The sequence below is a fragment of the Piliocolobus tephrosceles genome, chromosome 3, assembly GCF_002776525.5.
Source record: "Piliocolobus tephrosceles isolate RC106 chromosome 3, ASM277652v3, whole genome shotgun sequence".
NCBI lineage: Eukaryota > Metazoa > Chordata > Mammalia > Primates > Cercopithecidae > Piliocolobus > Piliocolobus tephrosceles.
The window spans coordinates 180,220,705-180,238,934 of record NC_045436.1 but is presented as its reverse complement, the minus strand read 5'-3'; the positions used below and the strand labels follow the sequence as shown (position 1 = coordinate 180,238,934).

At 52.5% G+C, this 18,230-nt stretch overlaps 1 protein-coding gene across 2 annotated transcripts in view; it reads right to left on the bottom strand.

The window, feature by feature from the left end:
* Positions 1-322: 322 nt before the first annotated feature.
* HTRA3 (HtrA serine peptidase 3) overlaps positions 323-18,230 on the bottom strand; it is a 38,255-nt gene continuing 20,347 nt past the window's right edge. Inside the window, exons 4-9 of one of the 2 annotated variants that reach the window (XM_023206689.2) lie at positions 16,552-16,746; positions 15,751-15,783; positions 13,908-14,022; positions 4,884-4,932; positions 3,126-3,221; positions 323-1,446 (exon numbers count right to left, since the gene is read on the bottom strand). In XM_023206689.2, the coding sequence (XP_023062457.1) occupies positions 1,281-1,446; positions 3,126-3,221; positions 4,884-4,932; positions 13,908-14,022; positions 15,751-15,783; positions 16,552-16,746 (654 nt within the window). In that variant the 3' untranslated portion in view covers positions 323-1,280. Of the gene's footprint in view, positions 1,447-3,125; positions 3,222-4,883; positions 4,933-10,740; positions 11,522-13,907; positions 14,023-15,750; positions 15,784-16,551; positions 16,747-18,230 lie in introns of those variants that run through there. The other variant, XM_023206690.2, reaches the window with a different exon arrangement.

Sequence of the window (18,230 nt, the reverse complement as noted above, 5' to 3'; positions counted from 1 at the left end):
GCAACCAGGAGGTCAGCGCAGCAGAGCCAGCCTTCCCGTTGGACAGAGGCAGAGGCAGAGGCCACAGCAGGGAGAGGGACATCTCTTGCCCAAGACCATGAAGCTGGAAGTAAGTGGAGGAGCCAGGACTTGAGCAGGGCTGCCTGACTTGGAGCCGGCCCTCCGCAGAGCCACATGATCCTGAGGCCTGGTGTGCCCTAGTGCTCGGCTGTCATAGAAACCCTTTAAAGGCCCGTGTCTTTGCAGGTATACCCAGTCATGTGTTAGATGGATCCCCAGAAGAACCCTGGCCAGTGGTGGGCAGGCTGCCCCAGTGCCCTGCTGGCTGAGAACCATGTGCTTGTAAACTTTATTTTCCATACAGTAGAGAAACATACAGTACAAGCAACACTGGGAATCTGTTTTACAGCAAAGCTCACAAATGCCCCTTAAGACACACTTGTTCCCTGGATGAGGGGGCCCGCTTGCCTCTGGGCGGCACTTCCATACGAGCAGCTGCTGCATCCCAGAGCTGCGTGGGAACGGGAAGTTGGCTCAGTCCTCACACCCCACAGTTCCATGTCCACTGTCCTCTGCAGGCCGCCCCATGACCGCCTTGGGGAGGAGAAGCTTCCCCAGGCAGCAGCCAACTTTCCACGTGCTCCCCGTGGCCTCCTGCCTGCCTGGGGAGGAAAACCTCACAGCAGGGCAGGGCTCAGCTCCGCAGCCAGGGGGCATTCACTCAGTGCCTGCTCCGGGCTGGACCTCCCCCACCCTGAAGGGATCAGATGTGACCTGTCCTCCAGGGACCCCAGGCTGGCAGGCAGCAGCCCCGGCCCTACAGCTTGGTAAGTCCTGGGGCAGAGGGAACCTGGGGCCTCAGGTCAGGTGGGCGTTAGTCAGTGGGGAAGAAGTTTGGCAGCCCAGACCTGCAGTAGGAGGGGCAGGAACAGGGGGTACTGCAGACGGGTGTTCACAGGGGCAGAGGCGGGAAGCTAGGAGAGGAGGGGACCTCCAGGGAAGGCAGTTTTGTGAATATTCCGAGAACTTGGAAGTGACTTTCAGGAGCATCTGTACAAGGGGACATTGGGCTTCCCTCCCTGCACTGGGAGGTGGATCCAATACTCCCCAAGCGGAAATTCGGGCCCCTGGCCAAGCCCAGCCTCCGCTCTGCCCTGGACAGCCAGGAGAAGGCTGCTGCCCTGCTGAGGACCGACGGTGGTCCTTCGTCCTGATCTCGGGGAGCGGTGCCCTCCGTTATCTGCAGGCTCTGGTGCGTGGCGCTGGAGGAATGCGCCCCCTCACATGACCACCTCCGGTGCGATGCTGAAGAGGAGGTCATCGTTCCCCCGCCGCACCTCCAGCAGGAGAGGAGACTCGGTCAGCACAGCCTCCTGCAGCTCACTCGAGTCCACCAGAGGACGCCCGTTGACCTTGACGATGATGTCACCATCTTGGATGCCGCCTCTGCCAACAGGAGAGACGGGGTCACCACCCACAGCCTCCACAGGCACAACCCAGGACAAGGCACAGTCAGGGTCAATGACAACATTTCAACAAAAGTCGTTTCGATGGGAAAGGACAGTGCCCTGGCCCCAAAGCTCTCACACCAGAAGAAATCCAATGTCACATGACAGGCAAACGACCTTTCAAACTGCTTCTCCCATGCCTCAGAAGGGAGGGTTCAAGATCCCGCTGCAGCCCTTCTAGCTGGGCCAGGCACTCTGTCCCCTTGAGCCTCAGTTTTCAGGTCTACAGTCCTATGTGGAAATGTACTTTGCAAATTACAAAGGCCCAGGAGTAGGTTCTGCTGTTACCGCAGTTACAAATGTGAGAGGCAGAGCTCGCGGGGCCAGCCTTCCTTCTGCATGAGGCTCACTGAGACCTCCCCACTGCCAGGAAGGAAGGTGATGGTATCATGCTCAGCTGCGTGGGCACCAGCATCAGGACCCACACATGCCGGCTGTGTGACCTGGAAGAGTAACTTCTCTAAACCTCAGTCCCTCCATGTGTAAAATGGGTAAGGGCAAGAGCCTGCGAATCCCTGGCTGCAGTGAGGATTAACTGAGATGATGCGTGTGGAAAATCTTACACCATCTCAACAATTTTTACTGCAGGCCTGCTGCGGGCAGGGCACGTGTGCCATCTCTGCTCATCGCAGAAGGTCAGGCAGGGCCTCCCACCCTCAAGCCTAACCTCTGAGGACGCACAGTACAGTTGGCCCTTGAACAATGAACAACATGGGTTTGAACTGTGTGGATCCACTTATACATGGATTTTTCCCAGTGCAGATGAAGACCGAGGCTAAGGAGGGGAGGCAACTGGTTCAGAGCCCTTCCTGGGGGTGGCTCAGCCATGCCAGCATGTGGTAGTGTTGCTGCACGCCTGCCTCAGCCTATGGTGTTGCAACGCTTAACATTTTTCTAGTACTGGAAGACTTCAAAGAAAGCAGTGCTTTATCCATTTCATCTACAAAGTCTCCTGGGGGTAGAAATCCCAGCACTTTGGGAGGCCGAGGCAAGCGGATCACCTGAGGTCAGGAGTTCAAGACCAGCCTGGCCAACATGGTGAAACCGTGTCTCTACTAAAAATACAAAAAAAACTTAGCAGGGTGTGGTGGCGGGCACCTGTAATCCGAGATACTCAGAAGACTGAGGCAGGAGAATCGCTCGAGCCTGGGAGGCGAAGGTTGCAGTGAGCTGAGATTGCGGCACTGCACTCCAGCCTGGGCAACAAGAGTGAGACTCTGTCTCAAAAAAAAAAAAAAAAAAAAAAAAAAAGACTGAATTATCTCCATTTTACAATGAGGAAGGTGAGTTCCAGAAAGACCCAGGACTCAGGCTGGTCCCCAGCTGGTGAGAGAGTCTGGCTTAGAGTGGGCTCTTAGCCCAACAGGTACTCCTCAGTCTCCGCTTCTTGAAGGAAATGACATTGTGGACTTAGGATGGATATGGTCAGGGCTCTAGGGACCATTCAGCTCTCCAGCCTCCCCTGGCTTAGCAGACACACTATAATTCACCTGCCCCTTCCCCGTCACTTTGCTGGGAAGCTCAAGGTCACATGAGGTCAGTGGGGCAGTCCCAGCCCAGACCTCACACCTGCCCCATGCCTCCAGCAATCTCCCTGTCGCCTCTGGCAGAGCCTACCTCTGAGAAGGCGAATTCGGCGCAACCTCTTGCACGTAAATTCCACTGCTGACCTCTGGGAAATCTGGGTTGCTGGCCTTCAGCTCATCCACCAGGCTGGAAAGAGTCTGCTGTCAAGGCCCCTCCTCTGAGCCTTTGCCCAACTCCCTAGTGTGAAGCTGCCCCTCCCTCCCTCCAGCACCAGGCCAGAAGAGGAGCCTCCTCTGGGCCCCCACACTGCCCTGTCCCACCACTGGCCACTCTGTGTCCCCTACCAGATGTGCTTCTCAAGAGAAACATGGTAGTGATGGCTGGTTAGAAGCGTGAAGAGAGGAAAGAGTGGGTGGACAGGTGTGGGGAGGGGCGGAAGGATAGATAGATGGATGGAAGGAGGAATGATGATGGATGGGTGGATAGAAGGGGAAATGGACAGACAGGCGATGCTGAGTCATGGAATGGACAGCCAATGCTGAGTCATGAACGGACAGACGATGCTGAGTCATGGTATGGACAGACGATGCTGAGTCATGGAATGAACAGACAATGCTGAGTCATGGAATGGACAGACAGAAGACTGGACAGAGGTGGGATGGACAGACAGATAAAAGAGACAGACAGAAAGAAACAAAAGATAAATTGGTGTACTGAACGTTGATTATAATTTTTTTCAAATGTCACCCCTAGATTAGCAGAGTTGGTGAAACAGGAGGAATGACAGCTTTAGGGACTGTGTAGTTTGAATGGTCCCTTGAGTATTCTCCAGTTCTTCCTAAGCTCCCAATGCAGTGACCTCTCCCTTCTTCAAACCTTGAAGCACAACTTTGCATTTCCAGCCTCCCTTCTATCCTGCCCCCGCTTCCTCTCCCCCAGCCCCTTCTTTCTTGCACTCATTCAGCATTTCTAGGCACCTGCTCTGCGGTGGACCTAGTACTGGGGCAGAGTGGAGGAATGAGCAGGTCACAGTCCTTGCTCCCAAGGAGCTGACAGCCGAGGAGGCAGGATGGGGTGGGGCAGTCCCACCACAGGTGATTCCGACACAGCAGGATGAGTTCAAGGCTGGGGAGGGAGGCCAGGGCTCTGTGTGCTACAAAGAGGCACCTTATCCCACTTGAGTGTCCTGAGAATGCAGAATGGTGTGCCCCCAAATTCATGTACACCCAGAACCTCAGAATGTGACCTTGTTTGGAAATAGGACCTTTATAGATGCCATTAGTTGCAGATCTTGAGACGAGACCTTCTTGGTTGAGAGCGAGCCCTAACTCCAATGATGGAGGTCTTCATAAGAGGAACAAGAGAGAGATGTGCACACAGATATTCAGAGAGAAAGAAGGTCAAGTGAAGACAGAGGCAGAGAGTGCAGGGAGAGAGCCACAAGCCAAGGACACCTGGAGCCAGCAGAAGCTGGAAGGGGCAAGGAAGTAGCTTTCCATGGAGCCCCAGAGGCAGTGCAGCCCTGCTGACCCCTTGACTTCAGACCTCCAACTTCCATAACTGAGAGGGAACACATTTCTGCTGTTTTAGGCCACCACGCTTATAGTAATTTGTTATAGCAGCCACTGGAAAGAGATGGCGTCCTGAAAGAACAGAAGGAATCTATAAGGCAAAGAGGGAAAGGTCCAAGCAGAAGGACCGGCCTGAGCAATGATCAGAGGCCTGAGTGCATCGGCCCATCTGGGTACCTGCAAGGAGCCGAGCACAGCCAGCCATGGTCTGGAGGGAGGGCCAGGGTGAGGGATGAGAGGAAGGGGCAGCAGGGGACAGCACTCTTCAGATACTCGCCTTGGTGTGATCGTCCGCATCCGTATGCCGATGAATCGCTTCTTCCAGTCTGGAAATGAAACACGGAGAGACTCTGTTAGGGCTGCTGCAAAAAGCCACCACCCTCCCTCAGGGGATAGGCAGAGGACAGAAGTTCCCCTGCAGGACCAGGAAGCAGCAGGTATCATTCTGCTTAAGCCAGCCCAGTCCCCCTGTGGTCCAGCAAAGCTGCCCTCTCCTGACTGTCATCATGGAGCTGAGGGGTATTCTAGCTCTAGTGTGCTCGCCCCACAGGTGGCTTCATGTCCACCCTATCCTGCATCCAACCACGTGAGCTCCAACATCTGCTCTCCCAGCTGAGCTCCATCCCAACCCCAGTGGCCAGTGGGGCTCTCCTTTCTGGCTTCCATACTGCTGGTTCCCCAAATGTTCCCTGCTTGGAACTGAACTCATCACCTCCCACTGGCCTTTCCCAAAACAATACTCACTGCTAACGTCCAGTGAGTAGCAACCATTTGCCAGGCCCTGTGGCTGGGGCACTGCACACACAACTCACTGAGATACTGTCTCCGTCCCCCGAGCTGCTCCAATCTGTGACTTAACAGGTGTCTCAGACCCAGAAATAAACAAGAGTCAATAAATTTAGAATTTTCATTTTATATAAGAGTTCTATGGCCGGGCGCGGTGGCTCAAGCCTGTAATCCCAGCACTTTGGGAGGCCGAGACGGGCGGATCACGAGGTCAGGAGATCGAGACCATCCTGGCTAACACGGTGAAACCGCGTCTCTACTAAAAATACAAAACACTAGCCGGGCGAGGTGGCAGGCGCCTGTAGTCCCAGCTACTCCGGAGGCTGAGGCAGGAGAATGGCGTAAACCCGGGAGGCGGAGCTTGCAGTGAGCTGAGATCCGGCCACTGCACTCCAGCCTGGGCGACAGAGCCAGACTCCATCTCAAAAAAAAAAAAAAAAAGAGTTCTGACCACAATTAGAAATGAACAATAGGTATCTAGAAAATTCCCAAGTACTTGGAAACTAAATAAAACACTCTAAATTACTCATCTTCAAATAAGTAAAAAGAGAAATTAGAAACTCTGTTCAACCGAATAAAAATGAATGTATAATATATTAAAATTCATAGGTTGTAGAGGTAGAGGGAAATTAATAGTACTAAAGTGCCTATATTAGAAAATAAGTTTCAAATCAATAACCTCAGTTTCCATCTTAAAAACTAGAAAAAGATCAAATAAAACCCAGAATAACCAGAAGAAAAAAAAATAAAGCTAAAAATATGAATCAATAATAAAGTTGAGAGTGTGAATTAATAATAAAGCTGACAGTGTGACTCAATAATAAAGGTAAGAGTGTGATTCAATAAAGCTGAGAGTATAAGTCAATACTAAAGCTGAGAGTGTGAATCAATAATAAACCTGATAGTGTGAATCAATAATAAAGCTCAGAGTGTGACTCAATAATAAAGATGAGTGTGAATCAAGATGAGTGTAACTCAATAATAAAGATGCATATGAATCAATAACAAAGCTGAGAATGACTCAATAATAAAGATGACTGTGAATCAATAAAGCTGAGTGTGAAGCAATAATAAAACTGAGTGTGAATCAATGAAATCAAGAGTATAAATCAATGAAATAAAGATAAGAATGTAAGTCAAAGAAACACAACAGTGAAAATAAAGACTAAAAGCTGATTCTTTGAGATCAATAAAATTGATAAATCTTTAGCAAGATTGATCATGACAAAAAGACACAGTTTTCAATATCACGAATTACAGAGGTGACATCACTACAGATTCTACAGATATTAAAAGAATAATAAGAGAATATTATGAACAACTTGACATCAATGAATTTAATCACTTAGATAAAAGAAGCAAATTTCTTGAAATTTCCAAACCACCAAAGCTTATTAAAGAAGAAACAGATCACCCAAATAGCACTACATCTATTAAAGAAATTGAATTTGGAGTTAAAAAGTCTTCCTACAAAAAAACTTCAAGCCCAAAAGATCTCACTGGTGAATTCTACCAGATGTTTAAGGAAGAAGTTGTACTAATTCTATACAAACTCCACCCAAAAACTGAAAATGAGTGACTACTTCTAACCTCATTATCTGGATACAACAACCAGAAGAGAAAACTAGACCAATATCCCTCATGAAAACAGATACAAAAATTCTTTAAACAAATAAAATCCAACAATACATTAAAAAGGATAGTACAGCCAGGCATGGTGGCTTATACCTGTAATCCCAGCACTTCGGGAGACCAAGGTGGGCAGATCACCTAAGGTCAGGAGTTCGAGACCAGCCTGGCCAATGTGGTGAAACCCCATCTTTACCAAAAATACAAAAATTATCTGGGCATGATGGTAGGCACCTGTAATCCCAGCTACATGGGAGGCTGAGGCAGGAGAATCACTTGAGCCTGGGAGGCAGAGGTTGCAGTGAGCCAAGATTACACCACTCCATTCCAGCCTGGGGGACAGAGTGAGACTCCATCTCAAAAAAAAAAAAAAAAAAAAAAAAAGGATAATATATCATAAATAAGTGATAAATGAGGTTCATCCCAGGAATGCAAGCTTGGTTTAACATTTAAAAATCAACCAATGCATTTTACCACATTAACAGACTAGAAAGAAAAACCATATGATCATCTCCAGAGATGCACAAAAAGCCTCTGACAAAATGTAACATCCATTCCCAATAAAAACCAGAAATAGAAGGGAACTTTTCAACCTGATAAAGGATACCTATGCAAGTTTTTAGCTAGCAATCATACTCAATGGTGAAAGACTGAGTGTTTTTCTCTCCAAGATCAGGAACGAGACAAGGATGTTCACTCTTACCTCTTTCATTCAATATTTTACTGGAAATTCTAGCCAGGCAAGAGAAAAAAAAGGCATTCAGATTGGAAAGGAAGAAGTAAAACTGTCTTTATTCCCAGACTGTATAGCCATCTATGTAGTAAATCTGATGGAATCTACAAAAAAAGTTTCTAGAAGCAGTAAGTGAGTTATCGAGCTTACAGGATATCTTTTATGGTGAACATCCAAAAATCATTTTAATTTGAATATTCTCTTAACCAACTACCAGAAACTGAAATTTCAAAGAATACATCATTTATAATAGCATCAAAATTAAGAAATACTTAAGAATAAATCTGATGAAAAATGCCTCAAAACCAGTAGTACACTGAAAACTATAAAACATTGCAGAGAGAAGTTAAAGAAAATATAAATAAATGGAGAGGTATTCTGTATTCATGGGTCAGAAGAGTTACCACTGTTAAAATGCCAAATTTCCCCAAATTGATCTGTAAATTCAATGCAATCCCCATCAGATCATCAGCAGGCTTTATTTTTCTTTTTATAGAAATTGACAAACTTATTCTGAAATTCATATAGAAATGCAAAGGCTCTGAGGAGCCCATGCAACTTGGAAAAGGAAGAATAAAGTCGGGGCACTCACATCACCTGCCTTTTTGACCTACTGTGAGGCCACAGTAATCGAGCCAGTGCAATACTGAATATTGGCCTAAAGACAGATAGCTGGAATGGCATATGGTCATTCTCTTTTTGACAACGGTGTGAAGGCAGTTCAGTAGAGAACAGTCTTGCAACAAATGGTGCTAGAACAATTGAATTTCCAAGGCAAAAACAACAAAAACCCCCCAAACTTCGATCCATACTTTGCACGATTTAAAAATATACTAGTTCAAAATGGATCATAGTCCTAAATCTGAAACCTCAAAAAGTAAAACTTCTAGAAGAAATTGTAGGAGAAAAATCTTTCTGATCTTGGGTTAGCAAAGCCTTCGTAGATACAACACCAAATGCATGATAAATTGGGAAAACAGACTTCATCAAAATTTACAAAACTTCTGCTCTTTAAAGACACTGTTCGGAGAATGAAAAGACAAGCCACAGACTGGGAGAAAATATGTGCAATTTGCTTATCTGATAAAGGATTCCTATCCGGAAGGTAGAAAGAACTCTCACAACCTACTAATAAGAACACACATAACCTAAATGCTTTTAATGGGCCAAATATTTAAACATACCAAAGATGAACAGTTGATGAATAAGCCATGTGGGAGATGGGGTCAGAGCCGGCTGGTACGCCTGACCCCTGGGTCCACTGGGTCCGGAAGGCTTTGGATTTGATCTTGAATCACCAGACGTGATCTGCCTTTAGTTTTGAAAGGGCCTCTCTGGCTGTGGGAGGGTCTGTGGGGGATGGGGCAGCATCCGGAGGAACCCAGAGAGGTGATGGTCCAGGGCAGTGAGTGCCCCAGCACTGGACCCGGAGGTGGAGGTGGAGGCGGAGCAGTGGCAAGGCCCGGGGTGGACGTGTCCTGAAGCCTGGACCAGTGGACTTGCTGACAGCAGATGAGGCATGTGGGAAGTCCAGAGGGACAGAGGGACAAGGCTGATGTGACTGAGTGGGGACGGCAGGTGGGGCTGCAGGAGTAGGGGTCTTGTCAGGTGCTCTGAGTGGGAACTGCCCGTGGACATCGGTGGGGCCCTCCCACAAGCAGCTGCCCGTCCGAGTCCGGAGTGGGAGGGGCCAGGCTGGAGGCGTAAATCCGGGGGAATCACTCTCTAGCTGACTTCTAAATCCAGGGCATGGGATCCTCAACAGGCCCTGCACAGCCCACCTGGGACATTGGCCGTTCCCGCTCCCACTGCCTGGGAGTCCCTTGCAATCTCCAGAGCCTGCCCCACTCCCTTCCCACAGTCTCTGCCAGAGGTGGGTCACCTCCTCAGAGGTCTCCTGCCCCGTCGTGCAGCCCTCACCCTCGAGGCCCCAGCCCTGTCCCGGCCTCTTCCCTGCACCCCACACTCTGATCTGTGGCATCTGGGGGCATTTTTGTGGCCCGTCGCCCTGCTAGAGGGAAAACGGGAAAACCTCTGGCTCACAGTCCACAGGAGTCAAAGGCACAGAGCCGGCACTTGAACAATGCCTGGGGTCCCCTCCGACTAAGACCTACCATGCAGTTGGGAAAGCAGGGGCTGGGTAATGCCTCTGGGCCGGAGCTGAGGAAAACGGGACTGGCTGTGCTCAGGATAGGAGACTCTAAAGCCTCTTCTCCTTGAACTTAAGAGGTGAGCAGAACACACACCAAGCACCAGGCCACCAGGCTCCCCGCCCATCCTGCTCCCGGCCCTGCTCCTGCCTGGTGGCTGGGCTGCCTCTGCCAGCCTTTTCCACTATTGGGAAGGACTCAGGACTCCACCCAGCACAGGGGCCTGAGACCAGGGGACCTTATGGCTTTTGAGACCAAGTGACCCTGTGACCTCTGAGACTGGGGAACACTGTGAATTCTGAGACCAGGGAAACTTATGGTTTTTGAGACCAGGGGTCCCTGTGACTTCTGAGACCGAGGAACCCTGTGGTCTCTGAGATCGGGGAATCCTGTAATGTCAAAGATCTGGGAACTCGGTGATGTCTGAGACCAGGGAACGCTCATGCTCCTGTCCCTGTCCCCTCCCCTCCCTACTGCTGTCCCTTGGCTTGTGGGCCACAGGATAAATGAGGGGTTTACCCCCCAGGCCAGAGGTCTCCCACCTGTGAACTGCACTGTCCCCCATAATCCACAGAGGGGTAGATGCCCACAAACGGCCCCACTCCATGAATCAAACACCCCACACCACCCCATGTAGGGCTACACTCTGGTCCTAAGGCTGGCTGGACCCCAAGCTCTCCTGGGGCTCCCCCAACATGCATGGTGGCCACTCTTTACCCTGAAAGCCCCCCAGAGGCCTCTGCACCCCACCCCCAGACAAGAATAAGAAAAGTACTTAACATCTCCTTGATTTAATAAAAAGATGGTTCATTTCAAAGAACTTTAGATTAACTGGGTTTGGATCATTGCATTTTATTAAATAAAAAAGAAAAGCAAGTACAAACACCAGTCAACTTGAGAAGGATTTTAAAATTGCTCATGTGCCATGCCGCTAAGGTTTATCAGGATCCTCAGTTAGTCTGTGCTGTCCTTGGGGAGGGGATACGGCTCTGAGGACAGGGGATGTCTCCCAGGCGGTCTGGGATGAGGTCAGCACTAACTGGGACAGTCCCTGTTAAACAAAGGAGCAAACCCAGGCCCCGGGGGATCCTGTCTCGGAGGAGAAAGAGAGAGGCAAGAAGGGAAGAGGACACTATCATCCACTTCCAAGTAAAGTCACCTCATAGCTCAGTGTGTGCAAACTGCAGCTCCGCTAATTTCCAGTAAGGAGGCCGAAGTCAAAGGCACCCATGGAGAATGGGATAATTCAACAGGAAAGGCTCGGTCATTAGGGAAAGGAGCACGCTAGGACGGGTGTGGGTGCATCCCTGAATCTAGTTCTGAGCTTCCTAGAAGCCAACAGGAAAAGGGCTCAAGAGATTAGATGGTCCTCACTGTTCAAGAGTAGAAGACTTCAGCTTCTTTGGGCAACACAGGCTCTGCCTGGCTCCAGATTGTCTTCCCATAATGGACACAGAAGGACAATGGCGGCATCCTCAACAGCAGCTCTTCATGTGACCAGCCCTCATGGCACCGGCCTTGGCTGCACTGGGGTCCATGTGCTTGGCTGACAGGGTCATGGAGGAGGGGGCAAACATGAGGAAGCCCCCTGCTCTCAATGAACTGCCAGTGAGGGGGCTGGGAGGAGACAGCAAAGCAATGTGGAAGTGTGAGTTGCTGAGTCAGGCCTGGGTGTTGGGCAGGAGGTGGGCATGGGAGGCACAATGGCAGGAGGGAGAAGCTCACTAGGGCTGAAGAGAAGGCGGGGAGGTGGAGGCCCCCAGGAAAGACCCTGTGATTGGAAGCATGGCCCTGCTCTGGAAGGTGGCTGCAACTGCTCACTTAAGGAGGCAATGGGTGTGCTCTTACCTGGGAGAGTTGCCTAGTGCCCTGGCAAGACCTCTCCCAGATGGGTGCTCATGGCAGTCTAGGAGTGGGCAGGGTGGGCTGGGCATCCCTTTTGGATGGGGGTGAGGAAATGGGGGCTTGAAGGAGGGTGACTTCCAAAGACGGGGTATTGGACTCTGCTCCCCTGGCATAGAGGATATTCTGCCATGTGATCTGCATGGGCCACCCGCTGGAAGAGGGAGTACTCAGGAGTGGGTAGACGGATGGAAGAATAGATGAACAGGGATAGAGGGACAGGTGGGTGGACAGATGGATGGATGGATAGGTAGACAGGTGAATGAGTGGATGGGTAGATGGGTGGAAGGAAGGAGAGAAAGAAACAAGAAAGGCAAAAAAGGAAGGAAGAAATGGTGGACAGGTGGGTGAATGGGTGGACAGGTGGGTGGATGAGTGGATGTATGGATGAGTAGATGGATGGATGGATGAATGAATGGGTAAATGGATGGATGGTGGATGGATGGATGGATGGATGGATGGATGGAAGAATTGGTGGGTGGAAGGATAAATGAGTGGTTGGTTGAATGGATGGGTGGATGGATGGATATAGAATGGATGGATGATGGACAGGTGGATGGGTGGATGGATGGGTGAATGGGTGAACAGGTGAATGGCTGGGTGGGTGGGGGGGGTGGATAGATGGATGGATGGATGATGGATAGGTGAATAGATGAATGGGCGAATGGTTGGGTGGATGGGTGGATGGATAGATGGGTGGATGGACAGATGGGTGGATGGATGGATAGGTGGATGGATGTATGGATGTATGGATGTATGAATGGATGGATGGATAGATGGTAAATGAGTGAATGGAAAGATGGGTGGGTAGAGTAGATGGATGGGTGGGTAGATGGATGGGTGGGTGGATGGATGGGTAGATGGATAGAAAGTTGTAGGTAGATGGATGGTGGATGGATGGATGGGTGGATGGGTGGGTGGGTGGGTGGATGGGTGGATGAGTGGGTGGATGAATGGATGATTGGATGGATGGGTAGATGGATGGATCGGTGAGTGAGTGAATGGATGGGTGAATGGATGGATGGATGGGTGGGTGGGTGGATGGGTGTGTGGGTGGATGGACGATTGTGTGGGTGATTGGATGGATGGATGGATGGATGGATGGATGGATGGATGGATGGATGGATGAGTGAATGGATGGGTGAATGGATAGACAGAAGGATGGGTGGGTGGGTGGGAGGATGGATGGATGAATGGCTGGGTGGGTGGGTGGATGGATGATGGATAGGTGGATAGATGAATGGGTGAAGGCTGGGTGGATGGGTGGATGGATGGATGGATGGTAAATGGGTGGATGGAAAGATGGGTGGATGAATGGGTGGGTGGATGGATGGGTAGATGGGTAGAAATGTGTGGGTGGATGGAGGGCGAATGGATGGATGGGTGGGTGGGTGGATAGGTGGATGAGTGGGTAGATGAATGGATGGATGGGTGAATGGATGATTGGATGGATGGGTGGATGGATGGATGAGTGGGTGGGTGAATAGATGGGTGAGTAGAGAGATGGATGGATGAGTGGGTGGATGGATGAGTGGGTGGATGGGTGTGTGGGTGGATGGGTGGGCGGGTGGATGGATGGACAGATGGATGAGTGAATGGTTGGGTGAACAGATAGATGGATGGATGGGTGAAAGGATGGATGGATGGATGGACAGATGGATGGATGGATGGGTGAATGGATGGGTGGATAGGTGGGTGGATAGGTGGGTGGGTGGGTGAGTGGATGGAAGGATGGATAGAAGGAAAGAAACACCTGACAACTAAGGAGCAGCCCAGATGAGAGCAGCTTAGGGACTCCAAGAAGCTGATGGTAGAAGCTGAGATCGGAGATCACCAGCCAAAAGGAGACAGCCTTGGAGGGGCAGGGGGTGAACCTGACCATGAATTGATGATAGGCAGGGGGGAAGATCCTGAAAGAGGCTGAGGATAAGCTGTCCTGGGGGTCTCACAGCTTTGGGGTGGGCAGAGAGGACCTGTCCAGTAGTGAGCAAGGTTCACCCAGCACCTCTGATGGGCCTTGGTCCCAGGACTGGGGTGCTGAGGGGCTGTAGCCCTGGGAGAGTGGCTCCTGCCTCTGGCCCCCTCCAGGTGAGCTCTTTACCTTTGATCTGCTTGTCTTGGAACTCTGTGAGGAACTGTGTGATGCGGTCCGAGGGGATGGCAAAGGAGATGCCAGCCGTGACCTTGAGCGTGTTGATGCCAATGACCTCGCCATCCTGGGCAGGGAGGTAAGAGCAGGCATTGGTTGGAGGAACCCAGGCAAACCCCTGCCCACAAAGCACTGTGTCCGCAGCTCTGTTGCTAGAGGCTGACCCCGGCTGTCAATCCCCCTACAGCCCCCGACTCCCCTGAAAAGGTTGCTCTCAGGATCACACCTGGGTCAGTGACCCCCACCTCTCCAAATCCTGGAGATCCCCCTTCCCCATCCCTGGAGAGTATTTCCAGGGAAGCTTGCAGCTTGGGCCTGCCCCCAGGCTCTGAACACTCTGCCTCTAAGAAGCAGGGCCATGGGGCCAGGGACACTGCCAAGCCACGTTTGGAGGGACGGAGAGAGGCAGGAACATGGTGAGGCATGTCGGGGACTGAGACCATGTCTATCCCTTCCTTCCAGAAGTGGGGGGCTGGCAGGTGGGGCCAGGGGAGCTCCTGGAGCCCCATCCCTCTCTTTGGTGCCCCTCCCAACCTGCCCTGCCCCCCATGAGGCTGGTGCCACCTGGGCAGGATCTGACCTGGCCCCTGGGGACCTCGCATTCAGGCACACTCCTGGAAAGGAGCCCCACTCTACAGCCTGGCATATACCCCTAGCCCTGCCCTCCCAGCCAGGGCCTGGCCAGCTCACCAGGGGACCCTCTGGGGCCTGGAGCAGAGCTTTGGGTGGAGGCACCCTTTGTCCTCCTGGTCCCTGGAAGCTCAGGAGGCAGGAAGAGCACCCAAGTGTGAGATCCAGTAGATCAAGTTCTGTGTCCACCCTTGGCCCTCTGTGCCCATCTCTACTGCCTGGACCACGTGGAGCAGCCTCCCGGGCCTGGCTTCCTGGCCTCCAGCCTAAACCACACACACGAGCTTCCTTGAAGCCAGGGCATGCCCTCAGCCCTGCCAAAAGCCTGGGAGACATCTCGGGCACACAGGGTGAAGCCCCATCTGCACATGAGGCCTGAGGCAGCAGGACATGGGCCACCAACCCTTTCATTGTCCCCTTGTCTGATCTCCCCCTCCCTAAACTTCCCCCAATGCTCATGCTGTGCCTTCTCCCTGGGATTTCTTCCTCCTGTACCCTGTCCTCCTCAATCTCACTGGCTGTTGTGTAATGCTCACCTCCACGAAGCCCTCCCTGATCTCACATCAGCTGCCAGGTCTTCCTGCCCAGCATCCCCCCAGAGCCATCTCCCGTGGCTCACATGGTGCTGTGAGGGGGTGCCTTGTTCACATCTAGGCACCTCCCCCGCCATGGACAGGAGCTCCAGGGGTGAGACTATCCGATTCTTCAGGGCCTAGGAGCTCTGAACTGAGCTTCCTGGTTTATTCTGCAAAAATCTCTCCTGGGATGAGGCTGAGCTTGACTTTGAGGCTCAAGACACAACTGGGAAGGGGAGAATGAGGATGGCCCTGTCATCCTGTGTGTACACCCAGGGCAGGGAGGGCTGGGGTGAGCAGCCCCACACCTGCATCTCCCTTGCCCCAGCTCCCCTGACAGGCACACGGCCCTGGACTGAGCTGCTGCTCGTGGGTAACTCCTCATTCCTGGTGTCCACCAGCATCCCTGAGGCACTTGGGGCAGTCTTGGTCTTTCCTCCTTCCAGGCCTCCAGCCCAGCCGCACTCCTGATAGTTGGTGTTAAGGTTCTAGGACCATATTGTGGGGCCTGTCCCGCCTCAAGGCTGAGCGTCTCCCATGTGAGAAGAGCCCCCAGAAACCTAGAGATTTGGGCTCTAGGGGACACTTACCAGGTTCACCAGTGGTCCCCCGGAGTTCCCGTACTGCAAGGGGAGGAAACAGCATTAGCGGTGCCTGACCCCGCCCGAGGGTTCCCGGAGCTCCTTCTTCCAGCTCTAACCTCTAACCAGTGCAGAGACGCATAAGCAGATCTCATCCTCAGCAGCATGGAAAGGCCTCAGTGCTGTCCCCATTTCACAGACAAGAAGGCCAAGCCCACAGAGGCCATGTGGACGGCCGCCTGATGACCGAAGTCTGTTACTGTTCTCTGCACAAACCATATGCTTTGGCATCTACACCCTTGAGGCCAGGCAGCACCACCTGGTGCATGGAGAATGGAGGCGTTACTTCCTATCCTGCTGGCCTGGGGGACCGTCCACAAAGACTCAGATTCCAGCCAAGCGCCCGAGTCACGGCAAAGCTGGATGGACATGATCTGCGGCATCTGCGTGAAGTGCTTTGTGGATGCTACAGGTGCCAGCAACATAACCACAATAATAATGACAAGCGGTGTTGGCCAGGGTGTGTAAGCTGGGCAAAGGTGTTTCCAGGCCATGGCCATGCCTCTGTTTCTCTGAAAGGCTGCCCGAGGGAAGACCGCAGCCTCTGACTCCCAGGGTGACTGGCACCCTGGGGTGGAAGCCACAGGAGTAGAGCTCCACTGAATGTAAAGAGAGAACTTTCTAGCAAGTGGATGTGTCGAGTGACAGAATGGCTCTGGGGATGGGGGCAAGCCGAGTCAGAGACTACCTTGAGGTTGAGGTCTTGGGCACAGATGGCAGGTGCCCCGGCCTCCTGTCCCCGGGACTCACGTTGATGATGGCGTCCGTCTGGATGTAGTCCATGTCGGAGTCCCGGAGGCCCAGCTCCCTGCCCTCCCGCTGGGCAGTGCTGACGATGCCCGTTGTCACCGTGTTCTGCAGGGCGAAGGGACTGCCGATGGCCACCACAAACTCCCCCGGCCGCAGGTCGGCCGAGTGGCCCAGCAGCAACACAGGGAGCTTTTTCTAGGAGCGGGAAGAAGATACAGAGAGGGAGGCTTAGCCGTCTACGTTCAGTGGGGACCGGAGTCAGATCCTGGCACGGGGAGTCCCAGAGAAGGCAGGCACATCTGTGCAAAGCTGTCAGGACTGCGAAGGCTCAGGTAGGTCACCAGTGCAGATCAAGACCAGGGCAGCCCCGTGCTGAGACCCAGGGCTGGAGTCCTTGGAACAGAGGCTCAGCTTGCCAGGGAGCAAAGGTTCCCCCAGGGCAGGCATGGGTGCTCATCATGGGCGGTGCACAGAGGGTGCAGCTGACCACAGCCTCCAAGGTTATTGAGCCCAATGATCTGATGGTCACATGTCCTCTAAAAATCTGGTAAAAGCTGCAGACACCTGGTCAAAACTACTACTGTCTATGCACCACACACAAACTGACGCATTTGATGGAGAGAGATCTGCGGGCCCCCGCAGCCCAGCTAAGGACTCCGGGAGCCCCAGCTCTGAAATCCTTGATCCAGTTCAGTCTCATCTTCCAATAGAGACACACAGGGGACTCAGGCCTGGAGAGGTGAAGCCACTAGCCAAGCTCCACTCCCACCGTGCACGCTGAGATACCTGCACCCTCCTGTTCTGCTTTTGCGTGGGGCCAGCGGAGCCTGTCTGATTATCTGACTCTGCAACTAGGCTGGGAGCTCGGAGAGCAGCCGGGCTCTGCGTTCCAGAAGCCGCGTGGTGCACACTCCGGGAAGGTGGTCCCGGGTGCCTGTTAGAAGGTGCCGAAGCTCAGATGCACACGTAACTCGGGGAAGGCGGTTCTGTGCTCGTACCCACATCAACTTCCTGGTTCTGGTTTTACACCCGTTACCTAAGATGTCACCATTGAGGGAAGCTGGGGAAAGGCTCCTGGGACCTTGTGGGACTACCCTGTAGCTTCCCGTGGGTCTGCGATCCGCCAGGTCGCATGAGCCTCACCCCGGCTCAGGAGATCGGTGGGGCAGGACCCCATGCCTCTGACCCTCTGGACGGCTCCCCTCCACCAGACCACTGGTCCTCACCGTTTCAGTCCTCTTCCCTTTTACTATACACCATCATGTCAAATGAGAAAGTTTCTAGCTTTCCATACGAGGAGAAAGCGATCAATAACGGGGGCGACGTGGAGCCCCGCACAGGATTAAAGGAGCACTTGGTGGGTGGGTGCTGGTGAGGGAAAGGCTCAGGCCGCTCCTCTATTCTCTGTGCCGCTGGGGCTCAAGAAGCTTCAGACAATGGCGGAGAGAACCCCAGGGGGCGGGGCCAGGCCTGCACATCAGAAGGCGAGGACCCGGAGAGATGACATTTTCCGTTGCTGACCGGCCGAAGAGGCAGAAATAACAACGTCTGAAGCCCCGGGAGGCTGTGAGCTGGGGAGGGTCAGCCCATCCTCCCTGCACCCAAGGAGGGCGCACAGGTGAGGGCTCTGAGCTGGGGAGAGTCAGCCCATCCTCTCTGCAACCAAGGAGGGCGCACAG